General features: G+C 51.5%; 1 protein-coding gene and 1 long non-coding RNA gene across 3 annotated transcripts in view; one reads left to right on the top strand and one right to left on the bottom strand.

Moving 5' to 3' along the window:
• RNF220 (ring finger protein 220) overlaps window positions 1–19681 on the bottom strand; it is a 214882-nt gene that overhangs the window by 29106 nt on the left and 166095 nt on the right. For both annotated transcript variants that reach the window (XM_058552206.1, XM_058552207.1), the window contains exon 2: window positions 6619–6751. In XM_058552206.1, the coding sequence (XP_058408189.1) occupies window positions 6619–6751 (133 nt within the window). The remainder of the gene's footprint in view (window positions 1–6618; window positions 6752–19681) is intronic.
• On the top strand, window positions 3720–6765 carry LOC131412544 (uncharacterized). Its single transcript, XR_009221807.1, has 3 exons — window positions 3720–3821; window positions 4238–4291; window positions 4825–6765. It is a non-coding gene; the product is annotated as an uncharacterized LOC131412544 (long non-coding RNA).

The following is a 19681-nucleotide window of genomic DNA, read 5'->3' as shown; positions in this document are numbered from 1 at the left end:
CTCTATAATTCTGTCAACAATCACATAGATACATGTGGTCACACCTGGACACTCAGACAGGCAAGCAGATGCACAAGCACAGAGTCCTATTCCCAGAGACATGTCCATAAAGACACATTCATAACAGTCACCCAGACCTGGATGAAGTCATGTACCAACATCCACATAAACACATGCATAAATACAGACACCCATGTGCACCAGTACACACCCATGCACTCACACACACATGCAGACACATGTGGACACACACCCACGCATGCAGACATGGACATCACAGTGCTGGGGCCACCAGGCTCAGCAGCAGGGTGAGGCTAAAGTCTGAGTGTAAAAGCAGAGCTGTCTGCCCATCCGATCACACAGTGGGGGCATCACAGACTGGGAAGGACAGCCAGACCAGTTTCCTTTCAATTACATTTTGTTCATAAATGGTCCCTGGATTCCTGCTCCATGCCAGGCCCTGATCTAGGCATTGGGGATACAGAGAGGAAACTGAGCTGCTCTTGAGGAGCAACTCGTTTGTGAGTTCATTACTTTTATCATTCCTTCACTCAGTCACAAGTACTGACGTCACCACTGGGCCAGGCACCATGCTGGATGGACAGATACAGAAATGAGGCATCTGCTGTATAATGCTGTTACAGACTGAGGTCTGAGTGTTATCTGAGCGAGATCAGGTTGGAACAGAAAAGGAAGGAATGAACAATTCTTGCGCACCCACCACGTGTCAGGCATGGGCTTGTACTTTACATGTGTTATCTCTTTAATCTTCACAAAAATCTTTACCAAGTTGACGAGCAGAGGTTAAGCGACACCTCTGCTCACACAGTCCGTGCAGGGTTTGGGATTTGAGTTCACCTCTGACCAAGTCGGAAGTACTGCTTCTCCATTGCTGCCTCCCTCGAGATACTCAGGGGTCAGGATGGAGGGCAGAGCTCCGAGTTCTTTTCCCTCTCTGCTTTGGGGAGGGTCCTGCTGACTCTGGGCTTTAGTTTACTCTGCTTGTGAACAGAAACGGGGACATTTAGGGTCAGAATGTCCAGCCTCTCTTTTTGCCAATCCTGAGTCTCTTCCTGGCAATCCTCTTCCCTTTCCCCGGAGCTGGGCTGGTACTACCCCAGACTCCTTCCCTCTCTCTGAGCAAGCGCCCCCCACCCTTCCTTTCCTCCAATAACCTGATCACCTCCAAGTGTCCTTGGTCCCCTAGAGACAGGAGTCTGGGGAAGGGTCCGCCTTGGAGAGGAGAACTCTGAGCCCCAGAGCTGCAGGCAGCCCGGCTCCCACCCAGCTCATCCACTCTGCCTTCCGGCCCTCCCTGTTTCCACAGCCTGCCCCCAACGATTTCCTCCCTTCTCAGTCACTCACTGCCTAGTGATCCATGGGTTTTAAATTATAACTGGGACCCAGGAAACGCGTTCCTAAGTACAATATTCATGGGCTGGGCTGACACTTTTAATTAAGGTGATTTACACTGAATTATCTTTGGAAATAAAGAAATGGTGCGCTGCCCGGGAATAAACCATCATCACCAGCCGCCTTTGTAAGTTACACTTCGTTTTAATCTATTTGGGGAATTGTTTATCTAGTTCATTAGCCAACCAAACACCGAGGCCGGCCTTAAATAAGGCTTAAGTGGGGGTGGGGGCGCTGCCATCTCCACACCCCGCCTCTCCTCTAGAGTCACCCAGCCTCCCTCTAGCTCCTTCTAGTCCTTTTAAAGCACTGACTAGACAGCTGGCTTCCCAGCCTAGAGGCCAGACCTTGAAGTACCTCCGGAAGCCTCCCAGAAAAAGTCTCTGAGTTCAGGCCCTGCCAAGCCATGCCCCACTTTCAGCTCTGTGCAGTCCCTCCACGCCTAAGGCTCTTTCCTCTCTCTAGGTGGAAACTCCTGTCTGAGGGCCACAGAGAAGTCTGGGGGTGACCCCCCCACCTGTCCTTCAATCTTCAGCCCCTATCTATGTTCCTGCCTGTCTGTCTGCACACTTCCAGTCTCTACCCTATCACCATCCCAGAAACAGCTTAGCTTAGCATGCCCAGAGCCCTGTCTGTTGTCTCCTCCTTCCCTCAGATACTTGCTTCTCTGCCATCACCACCCAAGTCAGAAAGCTCTTTCTAGTAAGTACCCCACAAGTCATCAGCTAAGTTCTCTTGCTTTTCCTCTACCAGTCTCTCATCATTCCCTCCTCTGTTCCCACCGCTACTGCCACTGTCCTAGGTCAGCTTCATCACCTGTCCCCAGGACTTGGCCCAACTTCTTCACTTGTCTCCCTGCTTCTCCTGGTCTCCAGAGCAATTCTCCTACAGCTAAGCTCTCTGGTCAATGTTCTAATTCCCCCTCTACATCCAGAACAACCCTCCAGCATCGATGGTCCTCCACTATCTGTCCTCAATCTAACTTTGCTCTCCTGGTTCTAACTAGCTCAGTGCTGGGGTCTATTTGGAGCCCCTGTGCAGGACTCTGAGAAGGGGAAAGATAGAGAATGGGGTGAGGGAGGTGTGTGGGCATAGCCTCTGATCTTGAATGTAAAAGTGCTTTGAGAAGTATAAGTGCTTTGCCAGCGGGAGTTTTGACTCTTCTTCCTGTAGGTGTCTGTGTGCCTGTGTGCCTGGGGGAATGAGCATCTGTGGGAAGGGGTTCTTTCAGAGTGTGTGTGTGTGTGTGCACACATCTGTGTGTGTTGGAAAGTGGATGTGTGTGTGTGCCTGGATGTCGTGTATGTATGTTTGCGCCTGTCTCTGTGAAAACCAGCCAGCCCTAGTTTGAGAGCCGGGAGATCCCTGCTTCTCTGTGTGAGCACTTGGGTGTGTCTGAAATAGCAGCCTGCTCTGGTGGGCCTGCTCTGTGTTGGTGGGCAGAGGCAAGCAGAAGCACAACACCAGCCCCTCCGGGAGCTCTTGCTGACTCTTCCCATGCGGGAAGGAAAGACCAGAGGAGCACCCCTGGCAGCAGCATCCACAGACTCAGGAGCTGGCTAGGCTGAGGAGAGGAGGGAGGACAAGGGAGGCGAAGGCAGGGTAAGAGAGGGAAGGGGACAGCTGGAGAGAAGAGAAGGAAGAAGGGAGAGGAGCCAGAGAAGGGAGCATGGAGTGGAAGGGAAAGAGGACTATTGGAGAGAGGGGGAGGAAGCCTCTGCCACGTGCCATGAATGGGAGATGTCCTCATTTGGGCTCTGCCCAGAACACTCTGAGTGATGCACACACAAGCTCTACCCTCTTGCAGGACTCAGTTTTCCCATCTGTGAAATGGCTCTCAGCTCCGGGAGCTGATGGCAGGGACAGGAGGAGGGAGGGGTTTCAGGAGTCTGCTTGCCACATCTTTTCCCAACCTCCTCGCTCTACTCCTGCCTTCCAGAGAGCCGGGCAGGGGCGGGACAAGGGCAGCCAAGGCTGGGGCCCTCCCTGCACTACCCAGGCGGCGCTTGGCCCGGAGGGAGCTGACACACTCCTTGGGAATTTATCACGCACCCAATTACAATGTTAATTGGCAAGTTCCTGAAATCAATTAATTCGCAAATTTTTTCCAATTAAAAATCCAGATAAATCACGAGGGCGGCAGCGGGGCCGGTCCAGCCTGCAGTCCGGTGGGCGGTGGGCGGTGGGCGCAGCGTCCGCAGGGAGGGGAGGGCGGGCAGGGAGGGGAGGGGAGGGGAGGGGCGGCGGGCGCGGCTGCCCTTGAACGCCTTTGCCGGCCGGCCGGACTGTCAGCGAGCCGGGCGCGGCGGGGCCGAGACAGATAAAACCATCGACCCGTCGCCGCCAGCGCTTCGGCTTTATCGATCCGACGGGAATTTCACTTGCTGTGCAGATCCCGCTGTCCGGCTGTCAGACACCAGTTGGAGGGGGGCGTGCCAGGGGTTAGGGGGTGCTGGGCTGGGCCTGGACGTGAGGGGCACAGAAGTGGGGGACGCAAGACATAGCCGTGAGGGGCGGCGCAGATCCCGGGGCTCTGGGTGGGGAAATAGACATGCGGGTAAGGGAGTGGAAGTCGGGGATGCTCCGGGAGGACGTAGGGGAGGAGGGATGAGTGCAGGGTCATGGGTGGGGGTGGAACACTTCTGTGGGCGGAAGTGGATGCCCTGGACAGTGCAGCGGTGGGGCCCCGGGGACTAGGCTGCAGTGTGGCCCCCACTGAGGAGGCAGAAAGAGAGCCCCCATTTTCCAGACCCTTGAGGTGCACTGCTTTTCCAAAGCACTGCAGGTCCCTCCACATTTCTGCGTCTGTTCTCTGTTCCTGTAGAGGGGAAGTCCTCCATTGAAGCAAATTACCCAGAAGCCCTTCTGGACAGCCAAGGTATGGAACTCAACTGCAGAAGGTTGTTTCTTTCAGTCTCTGCCTCTCCTAGGCTAGTCCCAGGTGTGTCTGTGTGTGTTGGGGGTGGGGGGACAGTGGTTAAGAGCATGGGCATTAGGGTCAGATTGCTTGGGTCTGAATCTTATCTTTACCACTTTACAGGCTGTACAACCTTAGAGAAGTCACTTAACTCCTCTATACCTCAGTTTCCTCATTTGTAAAATAGAGTTAATAGTTATTACCTACCCCAGAAGGTTGTTGTGAAGATTAAATAAATTAATGCAATGTAAAGTACTTGGCACGCAGTGAATGTTCAGGATTATTGTTATTATCATTAGTGTAGTCTTCTGTGGTAATTTTAAGTATTCCTACAAATTCTTTGATGCTCTCCACTTATAGAGTTTTATTTTCCTCACTTGATTGGGGTCTGGACTTGGTGACTTGCTTCTAATGAATAGAATAGAATATATGAGAAGCAATAGGATATGATTTCCGAGACTAGATTATAAAAGACATTGTGGCTTCCTCCTTAGCCTCTCTCTTGGATCACTTGCTCTGCGGGAAGTCAGCTGCCATGTCACAGGGAAACTCCAGTGGCCCTATGGAGACAGCTGTGTGTTGAGGACTGAGGCTCCTGCCAGCAGCCATGTGAGGGCGCCATCTTGGGAAGGGGTCCTGCAGTCCCAGTCAAACCTTCAGATGACTGCAGCCTCGTTAGAGACTCAGAGCCAGAAGCCACAACTACCCACAACCACCCAACTACCCAACTAACTGATGACCCACAGAAACTGAGATAATAAATGTTTGTTGTTTTAAGCCACTAGGTTTTGGGGTAATTTGTAACACAGCAGAAGATAACTAATACTTCTTCCTTCAGGGTTCAGCTCCAGCCTCACCTCCCTCAGGAGGCCTTCTCTGCTCTTTGCTGGGTTAGGTGCCTCCTCAATGCTCCCACAGCTCCAGTTCTTCCCATAGAGCAGTCTCTATCCCTCAGGGTTTCTATTGCCTGGCTCTCCTTACTCTCAGATTACCAGCTTCTGAGGGTGGGGCCGTTTCTCATTCCCCTCCGGATCCCCTCCTCCCTGCACGGGGGGTTAGAGGAGAGGGTAGAAGGAAGGAGGGTCAGTGAAGGCTGAGGTGGGATTGGGAGTAGTGGGGTAGGCTGTTCCCCTGTGGCAGATTGTATTTTCCAGCGATGGCTACAATCATATCTCCCATCCCACACGCTCTTCTATAATATGAAGAATATGCGACTTCTCCTGTCAAAAGGTGGGGTGGATGTCCTCTGCCCTTGAATCTGGCTGGGCTAACACTGCCTCTACCAATAGAGTATAGCAGAAGTGACATCAAGTGATTTCTGAGGCTAGATTGTAAAAGGTGATCCAGCTTCCATCTTGTTGTCGGAAACGTTTGCTTTAGAGCCCTAAGCTGCCATGTAAGAAGTCCAACTATCCCGAGGCTGCTATGCTACGAGAAAGCCCAGGCCACGTGGAGAAGCCAAGTGTAGGTGCTTTGGTCACAGCGCCAGCTGAGGCCCCAGCTGACAGCCAGCATCAGCCACCAGACATGTGAGTGAAGGAGCCTCCAGGTGATCCTAGCTCCTAGCCATCGAGTCTTCCCAGCCGGAGCCCCAGACATCCTGGAGCAGACACAAGCCATGCTCTCTGTGCTCCATCGGAATGCCTGACCCCACAGATACCATGAGCATAATGAAATGAGGGCTTTAAACTGCTAAGATTTGGGGTCATTTGTTATACCCCTCCTCTACTCCCTTTGATAATCTGGCTCCTCCACAAGGCTGTCCAGGAGGCTCTACCCAGTCCTTCAGGCAAGGACAAGGCAGGTGGGGTGGAGCAGCTGGGGACATGCCTGAGCACATTCTCAAGATCGTCACCTTTCAGACCCTGAGATTCATAGAGAAGACTGTGCTTCCTCCCCTGGATGGCAGCACCAGGCTGCACTTCTGACGGGGCGGCCAGGCCCAGGCCCTGCTTCTGTTACTCTGCCCTGAGGCTCAGAATAGCAGTGCAGGGCCTGTGGCAGTGGCTTGTCATGCCCTTTCCAGTTCCTTTTGTGCCCTTTTGAGGTTGAGGCCTGAAGAGGGATTACTCTCCTCCCATCTCCAAAAATAGAGCAAGAAGAGAAAGGCAGCACCATTCAGCTGGAGGACCTGAGAATTGTAAGCAGGGTGGAGGAGAATGGCAGCAGAGCCTTGTCTTCTACGTAGAGGCTGGGGTGTGGGCCAGGCGGCTGTTCCTGGGACATGGTGGCTGGAACCCCGAGTAGAATCCTCTGGCAAGCAGGCTCCCCCCTGGTCGGTGGCTTACCTGGCGGGCAGTTGGGCCAGCTGTTCCAGTTCTTGCTCCATATGTTCTTGCAACTCGCTGGGCCTCAGCAGGACCTGGCAGATGGGGCAAATAGGGGCCTGGCTGTCAAACAATGCTGCTGCCTTTTTCTTACCTAGTGAGGGAAGAAGAAGAGACAGACATATAAGCTGGGCTAGTCTGTGGAGCGAAACCCAGTGTTCCAATCCTCCAACCCAAGCCTGCTGCTGCCTCCTAGGGCTTCCTGGCCTAGAGGGGGCTATGCCTGAGGGTCTCAGAGCCCATAAGCATCACTCCTCTTTGTAGCTCCAGAGGCTGTGGCTGTGAACAGCACCTCCTCAGCCAGCTGCTCCTCTCGGAAATCTATCGGGACACAGTCAATGCTCTGTGGAATCAAACCTTGATTACTTCATTTCATACAGGTTAGTGAAGAAGGTCTTGGTTTAATCACACCTCACCCAGAATATCCAGTGCCCCCTCTGTCTCTCCTTTCCTTACTGCTTTCACACTCCCCAAATCTGGAGAAGGAAGAAAAGAGGGAGAAAGGGGACTCATTCCTGCAGTCATTCAACAAACATCTGCTGTGTACTCTGAGCCAGGCCCAGAGCAGAGCAGCAGGACACAGAACATAATCAGAGTTAGGTCCTGCCCTTAAGGCCCTCACGGTCAAGTAGGAAAGACTGAAAGGACCTAGGTGACTTCCAGGGCAGTGCTGGCTCCTAGTTCCTCACTTTTCCCCAGGGTTCTTTCCACAGCCTCTTCTCTCCTCATTCTGCATGCTGGACAATCTTGTTCCTTCTGATGGCCCTAACTCCTGCCTGTGCCCTGTCGACTCCAGACTCCGTATCTACCCCGGATTCCCCCCGCCTTCTCCAGACCCCCATATCCAAGCATCTAGTGGACATCAGTGGCTGGATGTCCCGTGAGAATCTGAAACTCAGCAATCCAAGCTCAGGTCCTTCAGCTTCTTCACCCTTCCCAACCTGCTGCGTCTTCGGCAGTGCCCGCCACAGCTAATGACACCTGTGTGCACCCAGCACCCACGCCAGTACCCTCACCGCACCCTGGGCCCTTCCCTTGCCTTCCCACCCCTCCCACAGTCATTTAACCACCAGGTCCTGTCCATTCCTGGAATCGATCTTCTCCCTGTTCAGGTCTCATCACCTCTCGCTTGGATAACCTCATTGGCCTCTTGTAAATCTGACAGATTCTGGGTGTTCCCCCTCCAAAATGCCCTTCAAATTGTGTGCCCCCAGTACACAAGCACCTGTGTGTATAGTGCTGGCTCTGCTGGTGTGGCGGCCAGCTGGGAGCCTCAACTCCATTCCCAGCTCTGTCACTGGGGGTAACCAGAGCACCCCATGCTAGGAAGGAGGCTGAAGGCTGCCTGTGATGCCTAAAGCTGCTCCCTTGCCACTGTCCCCACCAATGCTCCCCTGGCTTCTGCTTACAGGCAGAGGGTTGGGGAGACCTTTTCGTCTAGAAACATCCCTCCCTACCCACGTAAACTCTGACTGTAGAAAGGACTTCTTCAGCTTAAGTGCAGATCTTTCTCCCTGCTTCTTCTTCCCACTGGTGCTCGGAGAGGGTCAAAATCAGCTTTCAGAGGGAGAAAGGCCATTGATGACCAAGACGGTTGCTTGAGTAGGGTTGGCAGATTAAATACAAGATTTCCAGTTAAATCCAAATTTCAGATAAATAATGAATAATTTTTTAGTATAAGTGAGTCTCAAATATTGCACGGGACATACTTATACTAAAAGTTATTCATTGTTTTTCTAAAATTCAAATTTACCTGGATGTCATGTATTTTTATTTGCTAAGTTGAGCAACTCTGTGCCTGAGGGAGCTCCCAGTTCAGGCTGAGCACAAAAACCCACCTCCTTTTAACACAAGACTGAGGAGGATCACAGCACTCCTGGATGCCCAGACTGAGTCATCTGATTTCTCAAAGGAGGGAATAATTCATTCTGGGTGTGTGTTTTGAGGAGTGGAAAAAAGACAAGGCTTAACCAAAGAAATGAAATTTAACTTATACCTTAGAAGTGTTCCAGGCAGAGAATGGGAGCAAATGAATGAATGAATGAGTGAATGAGTTGTGAATACTTGTGGGCAGGGGCCATTTCTTGTCCATCTTTATGTCTATAGACAATTGAAAACAGACATGACATAGACTAGATGCTCAATGATGAAGCAAGAGAGAGGAGCAGAGGGAGAGGAGGAGGAGAGGCAGGAACGAAGAGCAGATTGTCCTAGAAGCCAGATGACCTTTACAGAGCTGGGATGTCAGCTGTGGAGGCTGTGTGTGTGCCAGGTGGGGTAGGTGTGGCTAGGTCTCTGAGGAGGGGAAGGGGCTCTACTGATCACGTGCCTTGGAGGCTGTGCCTCAGATGCTCAGGGGACAGCTAGAAGGCAGCTCTGAGTAAAAGCAGCAGATGGGGTCCGGGTCTGGGAATTGGGAGGTGAGGATTCTAGGCTCAGCTCTGCCTCTAACTTCACTCAGCCAGAGAATCTCAGAGATGAGTGAGACCCTAGAATTTCCCCAGGCCACTATCTTTATTTTACAGATGGGGGAACTGAGGCTTGGAACTGGAGAGGGACCCCGGTACTTGGCTCTTGATCTCATTGCTTGATTTATTTATTCATTCAGCAAACATTTATTAAACAATTATTCTCCATCAGGTATTATTCTAGGAGAAACTGGGGTTCAGAGATAAATAAAACACATTCTTGGCCTCAAGGAGATCACAAACTAGTGGGAAAGCCAAAGAGGAAAGGCAGTGACTCCAGTCGGTGCAGCCCTGGGCAGGGCTGAGGGAGGCATGAACAGGTGCACCAGTGGGGTTGAGAGGATCAAGGGGGAGGCAATGCTTCATGGGAGGCCTGAAGGACAGTAAGGGAGAGTCGACAAGGCGGTCGAAACAGTTCATTGCAGCAGGGCCTGGGGCATAAGGGGGGAAAGGGTAAGAGAGGAGTCTGAAGGAAGAGGAGGATCCAGGGCATGGGGTCTGAGCCAAGGTGGAAATATCAGGGTTTCAGCCTCTTCCAGCCTGGGACACAAATCTGGCTCTCAAGGCTTCCTAGAGCCCAGATTCCTCCCGCCAAGCCCGGGACCAGGCATCAGCATTCCCATAGAGCTCTTCTCAGTTCGCCTGTTTTGCTGCCACAGGGATCTTCCACTCTTCTGAGCCTGGCCTCAGTTTCCCTATCGGGACAATGGGCCCTCTTCCTGGCTCCCAGCTTCAGGAATAGCATTGACAGGGATCAGCAGAGGGACCCCGCAGCCTATGCCCTCCATCCACCCCCATCTTCTCAGGGGTCAGAGTGGCAGGTGTCAGCATGGCCATGGGCCCCCTGCTTCCCCTCCCCCGCCGTGTTCCCTATAATTTTATATTGAGACCTGTGGTCATGACGTGGGTTTTACTGCACTAACGACATGGCCTGCCCAGGTTTAATGACAAAATCCATACTCTGGCCCTGGGCCTGCTCCTCGTTTGCATAATTCCCAGAATACAGCTCCCTGAAGCTTTTGACCTGGGCCATTACAGTGGCCATAAAATGGGCCATAAAACTGCTGGGGATGGCCAAGAGGAGGGGGCTGTGGTCTTGCGGGGGCGGGAATGAAGTCCTCAACCCCCTACTCTTCCTAGGCCTGGGAGGGGGCATCCTCTGGCTCTTTTCTTCCACAGTTCCCAGAATCTGGGAGCCCATCTCAGCCTGGAGAGGCATCCGGAAATCCTTAGCCCAGCTGCCCATCCGATGCAGGAATCCCTTCTCCAACAGCGCTGCCAGTGTCACAGGTAGGCAGATGGCCCAGCAGGGGCAGGCTGTGGGAAAGCATCTTCTTCTTGAGCATTCCTCACTCCTGCCCTGACCCCACCACCCCGTAGCTGGCCAAGCCCTTTGCCACAGGTGGGTCTAGGTCATGTGGGCCTAGGTGGAATCCTGTCTCTCTTTGGGAGGCCTAGCTCCCCAGGGAGGTCAGGAGCCAGGCTGAGCAGCATAGTGGGGAGACATGGGAAGCATGAGGGGATGCGGACAGGGACTGGGACGGGCTGTCAGTGCTAAAGATGATGAATGGGGGAGGTGAGGCGGGAGGCCCAGTGTTGTCGGCAGTAGATGGCGGCTGCGGGCGCTCGCCGCTCCCGCTAATCCCCGGGCGCTGCCTCAGCCCTTGCACTGATAACGAGGAAATGGGACTGACAACAATTTTTAGCTGAGAGATTCTTCACCAAAATGCCAGGCGGCCGGAGGTCTGACAGCGCCTGATTGAGTGTGTGAGTGTGTGGGGAGAATGCCCGCGGCCCCCTCCCCTCCCATGCAAAGATGGATCGCTCATTCCGCCTCCCGTCCACATTCATTACCACACCTCCCTCCCGCCACCTCGGCCTGCCGCCTCCACTTCTCCGCCTGCCGCAGGTGTCCCCTGAAGCAGGAGGAGAGCAGGGAGCGGAGGGGCCCTGACCCTATCCTCAGCCTTACGTAGGGCACCTCAAGCTCAAAGAGGTGAACAGTGCAGAGTCAGGGCTCAGAGTCAGGTGCTGCCTGGAAGCTCCCTAGCTGTGTGACCTCTGGAGGGTCCCTTTCCCTTTCTGAGCTGCTACAGTACCTTCCTCCACAGAAAACAGGAGGCTCCTACAGGAAGTGACTGACTGTGGGCTGTGAGGGGCGATAGTCATGCTGAGGAGAGAGGGGAGGTCAAGCCAGGTAGACTTTTCCTTGTCTGAGCCAGGCTCCAGCCAGTCCAGCTGCCCTCAAGCCTTAGAACAAGGCCTCGGGTACCCTGGGGTCCCAGATCAGCCCTCTGCTGCCCTCCTCTGTTGGGAACTGCTGACCAGCGGAAGCAGGCAACTCAAGGGCCGGCACAGCTGCTCCTCTTCCATAGTGAAGCCTGGTGCAGAACTGAACATATGGAGACTGAGGGTCTCATTCAAAGGGAAAGCCCTCCCTTCCCAGATTACCAACCCCATCTGGCTCTGCAACTCCTCACCGTGTGATTGCCTCTCTGGCTTGGCCTGTTTGGTTTTGTCCCAGTTCTGTTGCCTGTGGGTTCCATTCTTGCCTCTCTGTTTGTTCAAATCCCATCTCCATGATCTCTTTTCTACAGACCACAAAAGGCAGGGGTTGACTGCCTGGTGTCTGATTTAAGAACGAGGAGGGTTAAAATAAGGGTGAGAGTAATTCTTTTTTTTTTTTGTGAGGAAGATCAGCCCTGAGCCAACATCCATGCCAATCCTCCTCTTTTTGCTGAGGAAGACTGGCCCTGGGCTAACATCCGTGCCCATCTTCCTCCACTTTATATGGGACGCTGCCACAGCATGGCTTGACAAGCAGTGTGTTGGTGCGCGCCCAGGATCCGGGCCCGGGCCGCCAGCAGAGGAGCGCGTGCACTTAACCGCTATGCCACCAGGCCGGGCCCCAGGTGAGGGTAATTCTAATGACAAATGGCAATAGAGGCTGGGATTTTGAAGAGTATGCGCATGTGTATTCCTATTTGTACATACTTGTGTGTCCTGCTCTTCCCCTCCCTGCACCCCCAGTAGAAGGGCTTCCATTTCCTAGTGACCAAGACACAAAGGAGCCTTCAAGCAGAATTCAACAGAGTTGCCTCTTACTAGCTGTGAGACCTTGGGCAAATCGCTTAACACTTCTGAGCTTCAGTGTCTTCTTGTGTGCAACAGGGATGATAATATCTAACTCCCAGGATCCAATTAAGTCAGGGCCATGTACAAGTGATGAGTCATTAGTTATCTCTAGTAGGACACTAGCACAATTTGTTGTTTGTGCCTGTATCTACCTCATCCTGGCACCAGCCTGGCCTTGCCCCGTATCTGGCCTTTTTCCCTGCTATGATCAAGATTGTTTACTACTCAGTAGGTACCCTGGCCCTGGCCCTTGTGGCCTCCATGGAGTTCCTTCTTCCTATGCATCCATACCCATATATCTATTTATTGGTTTGTATGTCAATATATCCATCTGTCCATCCAACCATTGATCCATTTAATCATTATCTGTCCATTAATAATAACTATTTATTGAGTGTTATTATATGTTAGGCTGTAGGTTTACTGCTGCACATATTTTATCTCATTTAATCCTTACAATAGTCCTGTGAGGGAGGTATTATTATTTCTATCACACTGATGAGAAAAACGGGGCTCAGAACAATGAAGTGACAGAACTAGAAGGTTCAGACAGGGATTTAAATCCAGGTCTGTTTGATTCCAAAGTTAGTGCTCTTAACCACTGCACAATACCCAGCTACCTACCTACCCACCCACTCACCTAGGTAATGATTCAATAATATTCAACAAATGTTAACTGGATACCAACGATGGGTCTGCTATAGTGTGGATGCCATGAAATAATGAACAAGACAGACACACTCTCTGCCCTCAGGGAGCTTAAGACCTAACTCTGCATAGAGACAGTAAACAAATGTCCCCAGAGTGGTCTTAGAAAAAGGGAAGTACGTGGAACTATGAGAGTATATCATTTGATCTGGGAGATGAAGGAGGTGACATTTAAGCATAGCCTTGAAGGATGAGTGGGAACCAGTCAGGCAATGATTGCGAAGAAGTGGTGTTCTAGATAGAACACAGCATGTTTGAAGGTATAGGGAGGATAAGCCTAAGTGAAGAATGGAAAAGAGTCCAGTGTGGCTGGAGCAGAGAGAGTGAGGGGCCATCATTGAGATATGATGACAGAGAGGCTGAATCCTGGAGGACTTTTCAACTATATTAATGATTTAGGTTATTTTTTTAAACATACAGTGAGAAGCCACTGAAGAGTTTGAAGCAGGGGAGTGACACATCAGACTTGCATTTTTAAAGGATCATTCTAACTACAAGGTAGAGACTGGTCTAAGGGGACAAAGGCAAATGCAGGAAGGCTGTTTAGGTTATCTTATTAACTCAGGTGAGAGATGATGTGACTTGCTCTAGCGCAATGATGATGTTGGAGATGAACAGAAGCAGATGGATGGGATATGGGGGTCAGGAGACTGAAAGGAGTCAAGGACGAATCCAAGGCTTCTGGCTTGAGCAACTGCTAGGTGGTAGACCATTTACTGACCTGTGGAATAGGAGGAGGAGCAGCAGGCTTGGTAAGGAGGAAAATGAGTTCAGTTTTGGATGTACTTAGTTTGAGGAATTGTTAAGACATCCTCGTGAAAATGCTGAGTAGGCACTATTTGTGAGCCAGAGCAAGAATCATAGAACTGGAGACATTGACATATCAAGAAGAACTGAAATCCACCACTGCATTCTCTGTGCCTAGAACAATGCTGGCATATGATAAATACTCAATAAATATTTATTGAATGAGTGAATAAATGAATGAAGTTAAGAGTAGGTGAGATCACCGAAGGAGAGAGTGTACAGTACGAAGAGGCTGGAACAGAACCCTGATAGCTCCAACAGGTGGAGGAAGTTTAAGTCATCAAAGACTAAGAAGGAACAGCCAAGAGGAGGAAGAAAACAAGTGTGATGCCATTGAAGCTAAGAAGGGAAGAGTTTCCAGGAGGAGGAGTGTCATAGATAGGATCACACGCCACTGAGAGATCAAGAACATAAGGCATGGAAAGTGTCCCACCCACCCATTGCATCCACAGTACAACCATCTTTCCCCATCTCGATCTCCATCGTCTATCCTAACCACCTAATTACTCATCCACTCTCCCCTTTCACTCATCCCTTTCCTCCTTCTCTTCTTTCCAGAAAACCATGATTGGCGCCTCTGCTGAGTGTGGGACAAGAAGAGTTAACACACTGACAGACGGCATATTTTACCTTCAGTCAATATGAACAAGGCCCCAAGACTATGATTCCAAACATCTGGATTTCATCAATATGTGATCTGTCATCGTATATTGGCATTCCCCAGTCCCCGCGCCAGAGCAATGCAGCTGGTTTTATTAATACGTCAAATACATTATCCGTGTAATACACTTGTCTGGCTGGGGCCTCCCGCTGGGGCGGGGCAGCGGATTTGAATGTATGATGAATCAGTTTGCATTACATGTTCGTAAGTCATCATTTGTCAGGATTAATAGGCATCCTTGGTCCAGGAGCGGGGGTGGGGCGGCCAGAGGAGATACATGTGTTTAGCTCTGGCCCATACTTATCTGCCAGTGCCCAGGGATGCCCTGAAAACAGCTGTGCACCCTCCTGCCCAGACCCCAGGGCAGTGGGTGGTGCTCAAGGGGCAGAGGTGACATTTTTAGCAGTTCCAGAGTCTCTTGGAACATAGGCCTATTTGTCTCTGCTTTGGGCTTGCCAAGCAACCAAAAAGGATATGGCAGGGGCCATTTGCACAAGCTAGCTAACTCTTACTCATCTGTTAGGACTCAGAATTCCTTCTTCCAGGGAGCCTTCCCTGACTCCCTCATATTGCACTAGGTGCCTCCTCTGTGTTCCCACAGTCTCTTGTGCTACCTCTAGTCACACAGTGTTATGATTCCCTATTATGTGTCTATCACCCTCTTCTGACTGTAAATTTCTTGAGGGCAAGAATGAACTTGTTCACTGTGATTGCCCCAGCATCTAGCAGAGGGCATAGCCCAAAGTAAGAAAATACTAATAGTAATAGTAGAAATCAATAAATATTCCTCGAATGAATGAATAAATGATCACTGACCTTGCTAGACCCCTCAAAGACACAGATGTCAGCTAGAAGACATTGTGGGGGATTTCTCTGATTCCTTGCCCCCCCCGACCCTGGTCTGGTCTGATCATCTATCCTACTATATATGCTTTTCTTCACTTGCTCCTCTTCCGTCCATAAGACGTGTGTAGACCCCCTCGCACAGCACCAGGTTCCTTCCATGCGACATATATACTCAGATATAATACACAGGGGTGACACATTCATGCCCACATGTCCTTGCCATCTTCCCTTCTCCCTCTATCTACCTGCAGAAGCTCCGATTGGCACTGTCCACTCCACATGGCTTCCTGCCAGCTCCAGGTCCTTGTGAAACAAGGATGGTTTCACATCCTTCCACATCCTGACTGGTGCCCTGACCCCTATTGAGATGGATGCTATGTACTGTCTCTGGCAGTAGAGGGGGCCTGGATGGAGCCAGACATGGCTCCTGGTGGCCAATGTCAAACATCTGTAAGACAGCCAGGTGGAGGTCAGCCTCAGGTTGAGGCTCAGACTTGGGCTCGAGCTGCAGCCAAGATCTCTGGGCCAAGGCACAACCAAACTCACCAAATCTTGGGCATGGAACCTGAACCCTTGGCCTCATGAGCCTTCACTCCAGCCAAGTGCACCAGGCAACCTGTTTAGAGGCTAGTGGGGCTTCAGGGGTCACAGCTGTTTCACACCACTGACTGGGGCTGTCCCAAACACAACTGCAGCCTCTCTCCTCCTCTGGAGCTACAATTCAGTTCCCCTCTTCCCTGAGCTAGTAATTTCCAGACAGCGCCCTGTGGTGGATGGGGCAGGTGGGACCTCCCGGAGTTCCCTGGGATTAGGCTTTACAAACCTGCAGAAGAGGGCCCAATTCAGGAAAATATCCACATATGGACATGCCCACATATCCTCTCAAATGTCTGGACACACACAAGCACGTGCAGACATTTGTGCAAACAGGTGCTCATGCAAGTGTGGGTATTATTTCACATTTAGATAAACACACCTGAGCACCTATGCATATGTGCAAGTGTAGACTGAGTCTACCTGTACGTGTACTCTCACCAGCAGGCCAACACCCTCTACTCTCCCCTAGTGACTTCCTTGCCATGGAGCCAAAATGCTAGGACTGTACTGTTTAAAGTAAAGTAAATCCAAGTGTGCTTTACCCCCTGCTGGCTCTGACCATGGGCTTATAAAAATGAAGTGGGAACCTCCGCAGCTGTGGGCAATAAATCCTGAACCACTAAGGAGAGCAGTGTTACCTGCTTTCTGGGCTGCTGGGTGGAACCTGGGGCACTGATTACAAGTGCCGGTGGGGCTGGATGGGCAGGGGGCCAGCCGTGTGGCCTCAGGCACTGCCTGCTAGCCCAGCCCAGGCCAGCTCTCTCCCCCAGACCTGCAGGGCCAAGAGACCCAGGGCCCTAGGGGGTGAGCAAGGACCAAGACAGGAGCAGAGAGTAGAGGAAGAGAAGGGCTGGGGTGGTCAGAGTGAGCAAGACAGCCACGTGCTGCTAAGGCTGAGGGGAGCCCTCGCATCCGGAGATCAATTAGCATCAATTACTGACTTCATTTAATTGTCGTCCAAGATGAATTTGTCATTTTTAGCTGGGAATTAATGGGAGACCTTCACCTCTCCCTGGCAGCAGTCGCGGAGTCAACAGTGGTCACCTCAGCCTTCTAGGAGCCCTGAATCCTGCCTGGGCCTGGGGCAGGCAGTTAGTGGGGCTTCTGCTCCCTGGGCCAGCTCTGTCCTGCCCCAGGCCCCGCCGGCCTGGCCCACTGTAGCCCAGGGCCAAGGTGGGGGCCACGAGTCCTGCATACCAGTCCTTTGCAGCCTCTGGCTTCAGCCAGAAATTAATTTGCTGGGCTGAGCATGTTTACCTTTTCCCAGCAAAGGCGAGACAGTAAACACCAGACCAGCGGCTGAAATTGAATTGATAACTGCATCAACGTGCCAGATAACGCCTAAAATAATACGCCGATAAGGAAATTCGATTTGATTTGCTGCTGTGCATCAGATTGGCCCCATCTGTAGCTGCCTGTAATCATTTTCAATTGCGTTGGGAAACCTTATTTGTCCTTAAATATTTCTGTCATTTTTCATTGCTGGCGACAGATCCTTGGGCAGGTGGCAGGGGTGCGCTGCCTCTGTGGGCGCGGGGCGGCGGCCCGAGGAGGAGGGGTGATGTGGACTCGCAGGGAAGGAGGCAGGGAGCAGGCAGCCGGGCGGTGACAGCTGTTCCTCCAATCAATCACGCTGTCGACAGGGAGGGACGACTGGCTAGCAGAAATTGAGTTTGCCTCACAGGGGACGATTGAGCAAATTAATAGCCCATTAGCCAAGCAGTGACCTGAGAAATGAAGGTGCACGGGTTCCTGCTCACTCAGGCCGGCTGGGGTGGGGCAGGGCAGGGGGAGGGTTTGGGGAGGGGAGAACTGGGAGGAGGTGTGGGAAGACAAGGGAGGGACGTGTGGATGGAGTGGGGAACACCCGTGTGGGAGGTAGGGTGGGGAGTGGATGGTGGAGGAGCAGAGATGTCAAGTTGGGGGAGGTGGGCTAGAGATGCAGGCAGTCCTAGGAGAGATGGTGGGGAAGGAGGGGGCAGAGGTAGCTTGAATGATGTCTCTTGACCATCTTCCCATCATGCCCTGTGGGACCGAGTACCATGCCTATAACCTCCTCTCCATCCTCGGTCCCTAGCAAGCTCCTTTCCTACCTCTCTTCACTTTCCTGGAAACCTGCATACCCCCGGGAAACACTACTCCCTGTAGTCCTCTCCAGTGCAGGCTGTTTATTCTCTCCACTCCAGGTTCCTCAGGCCAGGAGGTGGGGTCAGTGTGGGGGTCAGTCTCCCTCAGTACCCACTGCTGCTTCCAGACCGCTACTTCTCCACCCTATGGGGCTCTGAGGTCAAGTACCACCTGCATCCCTCATCGCTGTCAGCCCCCATTCTCCACATTCATCGAGGACTTTGACACTCACCTGTCTCCCCCAAGCCCTGTCACTGCTCTGACCTCCTCAGCTCCTGTTATTTTTTCCTGGACTCTGCTTCCTCCTGGAGCACCTTGTCAACAACCTGAATTGCTCTGTGAAAGAAATCTCTCTCCCCCAAGCCCTCTCATGGCCTTGCGTCCATCATCCTTGCTTCTCCCTCTCTCCTTCTCCCATCTCCCCAGGCACCTCTTACCCATGGATTCTAGCCTGGACCCCAGGGAGCATCCTTTCTACACCCTCTTGCCAACATACTCAACCTCTTTACTTCTGTAGCCTTCTCCACAACCCAACCATTCTCCTTTGTGTCTTAGACACACAGGCAGCTCAAAGCAGCTGGAGAAAAGCACAAAACCACACAAATATGTGCCAATAAGCATTCACAGTTTCCAATCTCAGCACTACTAAGCAATCCTTTTACATGCCGTTGGTCAGCTCTGTCTCCTCTTTCCCACAGAGAGAATCCAATAATATTTTATTATCTTGAGTCCTCCTCCTCATCTTCTGTCCCTCTCTCTCTTACTAGGTGGCCTTGCTTCCTACTTCACTCAGAAATTTGAAGTCTGAGACATGAATCCCCTCAACTTCCAGATCCATACTCCCTTCCTTTTTCCTCTTCCAGTCTCAGTGGAAGAGGTATTCATCCTCCTGTTTCAGCTTAATCCCTTCCCCTGGACTTAGAATCCCATTCCTGCCTATGTTCCCTGGGAAAGCTGTTGTGGTCCCCCTTCTCCTGCGTCCTCGCCTTTCCCTCCTCATGCTTTCCTCCACCAGCATATACATGTGAGTCTCCGCCATTACATCTCATCCGGGATTAAAACAACTCATCTCTCTCTTCTGTATGGCACCTTGTAGCTAATGCCCTTTCCTTCTCCTTCCCCTTTCATCTAAGATGCTCCAAAGAGTCTTGCTTGCTGTCCATGCTCCTTTATCTCCTAACCACTTCATAACTCATCGCAGTCTGATTTTCATCCCCTCCAACTCTACTCTCAGTCCAACTGTTCTCAATCAGATCCTTGATGGTCATCATTTGCCAAATATAATGGCCACTCCAGCTATATTCATTTTTCTGTTAATTTAATAAATATTTATTGAGGGTCTTCCATGTGCTAGGCACTACACAAAGGACTAAGGATACAACGAAATCTCTGTCCTTGTGGAGCTTAGAAAGTAGTGAGGAAACAGATGCAATAAAATAATTATACAAACAATTGTAAAATTGCAGTTGTGCTCAAGAGAGGTGAACAGTGCTATGGGAGTCTATAAAATGGAGCTTTGCCCTGCTCAGAGTAATCCAGAAAGGCTTCCCTAGGGACGAGACACAAGCTGAGATGTGATGGATAAGTAGGAGTTGAATAGATGAGGAGGAAGGGAAGTGATAACATTGATCAAATGCTTATTTTGTGCCAACCACTGTACTATTTTATCCCCATT

The sequence above is a fragment of the Diceros bicornis genome, chromosome 13 (genome assembly GCF_020826845.1).
Source record: "Diceros bicornis minor isolate mBicDic1 chromosome 13, mDicBic1.mat.cur, whole genome shotgun sequence".
Taxonomy (NCBI): Eukaryota; Metazoa; Chordata; class Mammalia; order Perissodactyla; family Rhinocerotidae; genus Diceros; species Diceros bicornis.
This window is presented reverse-complemented; position numbering and strand designations above follow the sequence as displayed.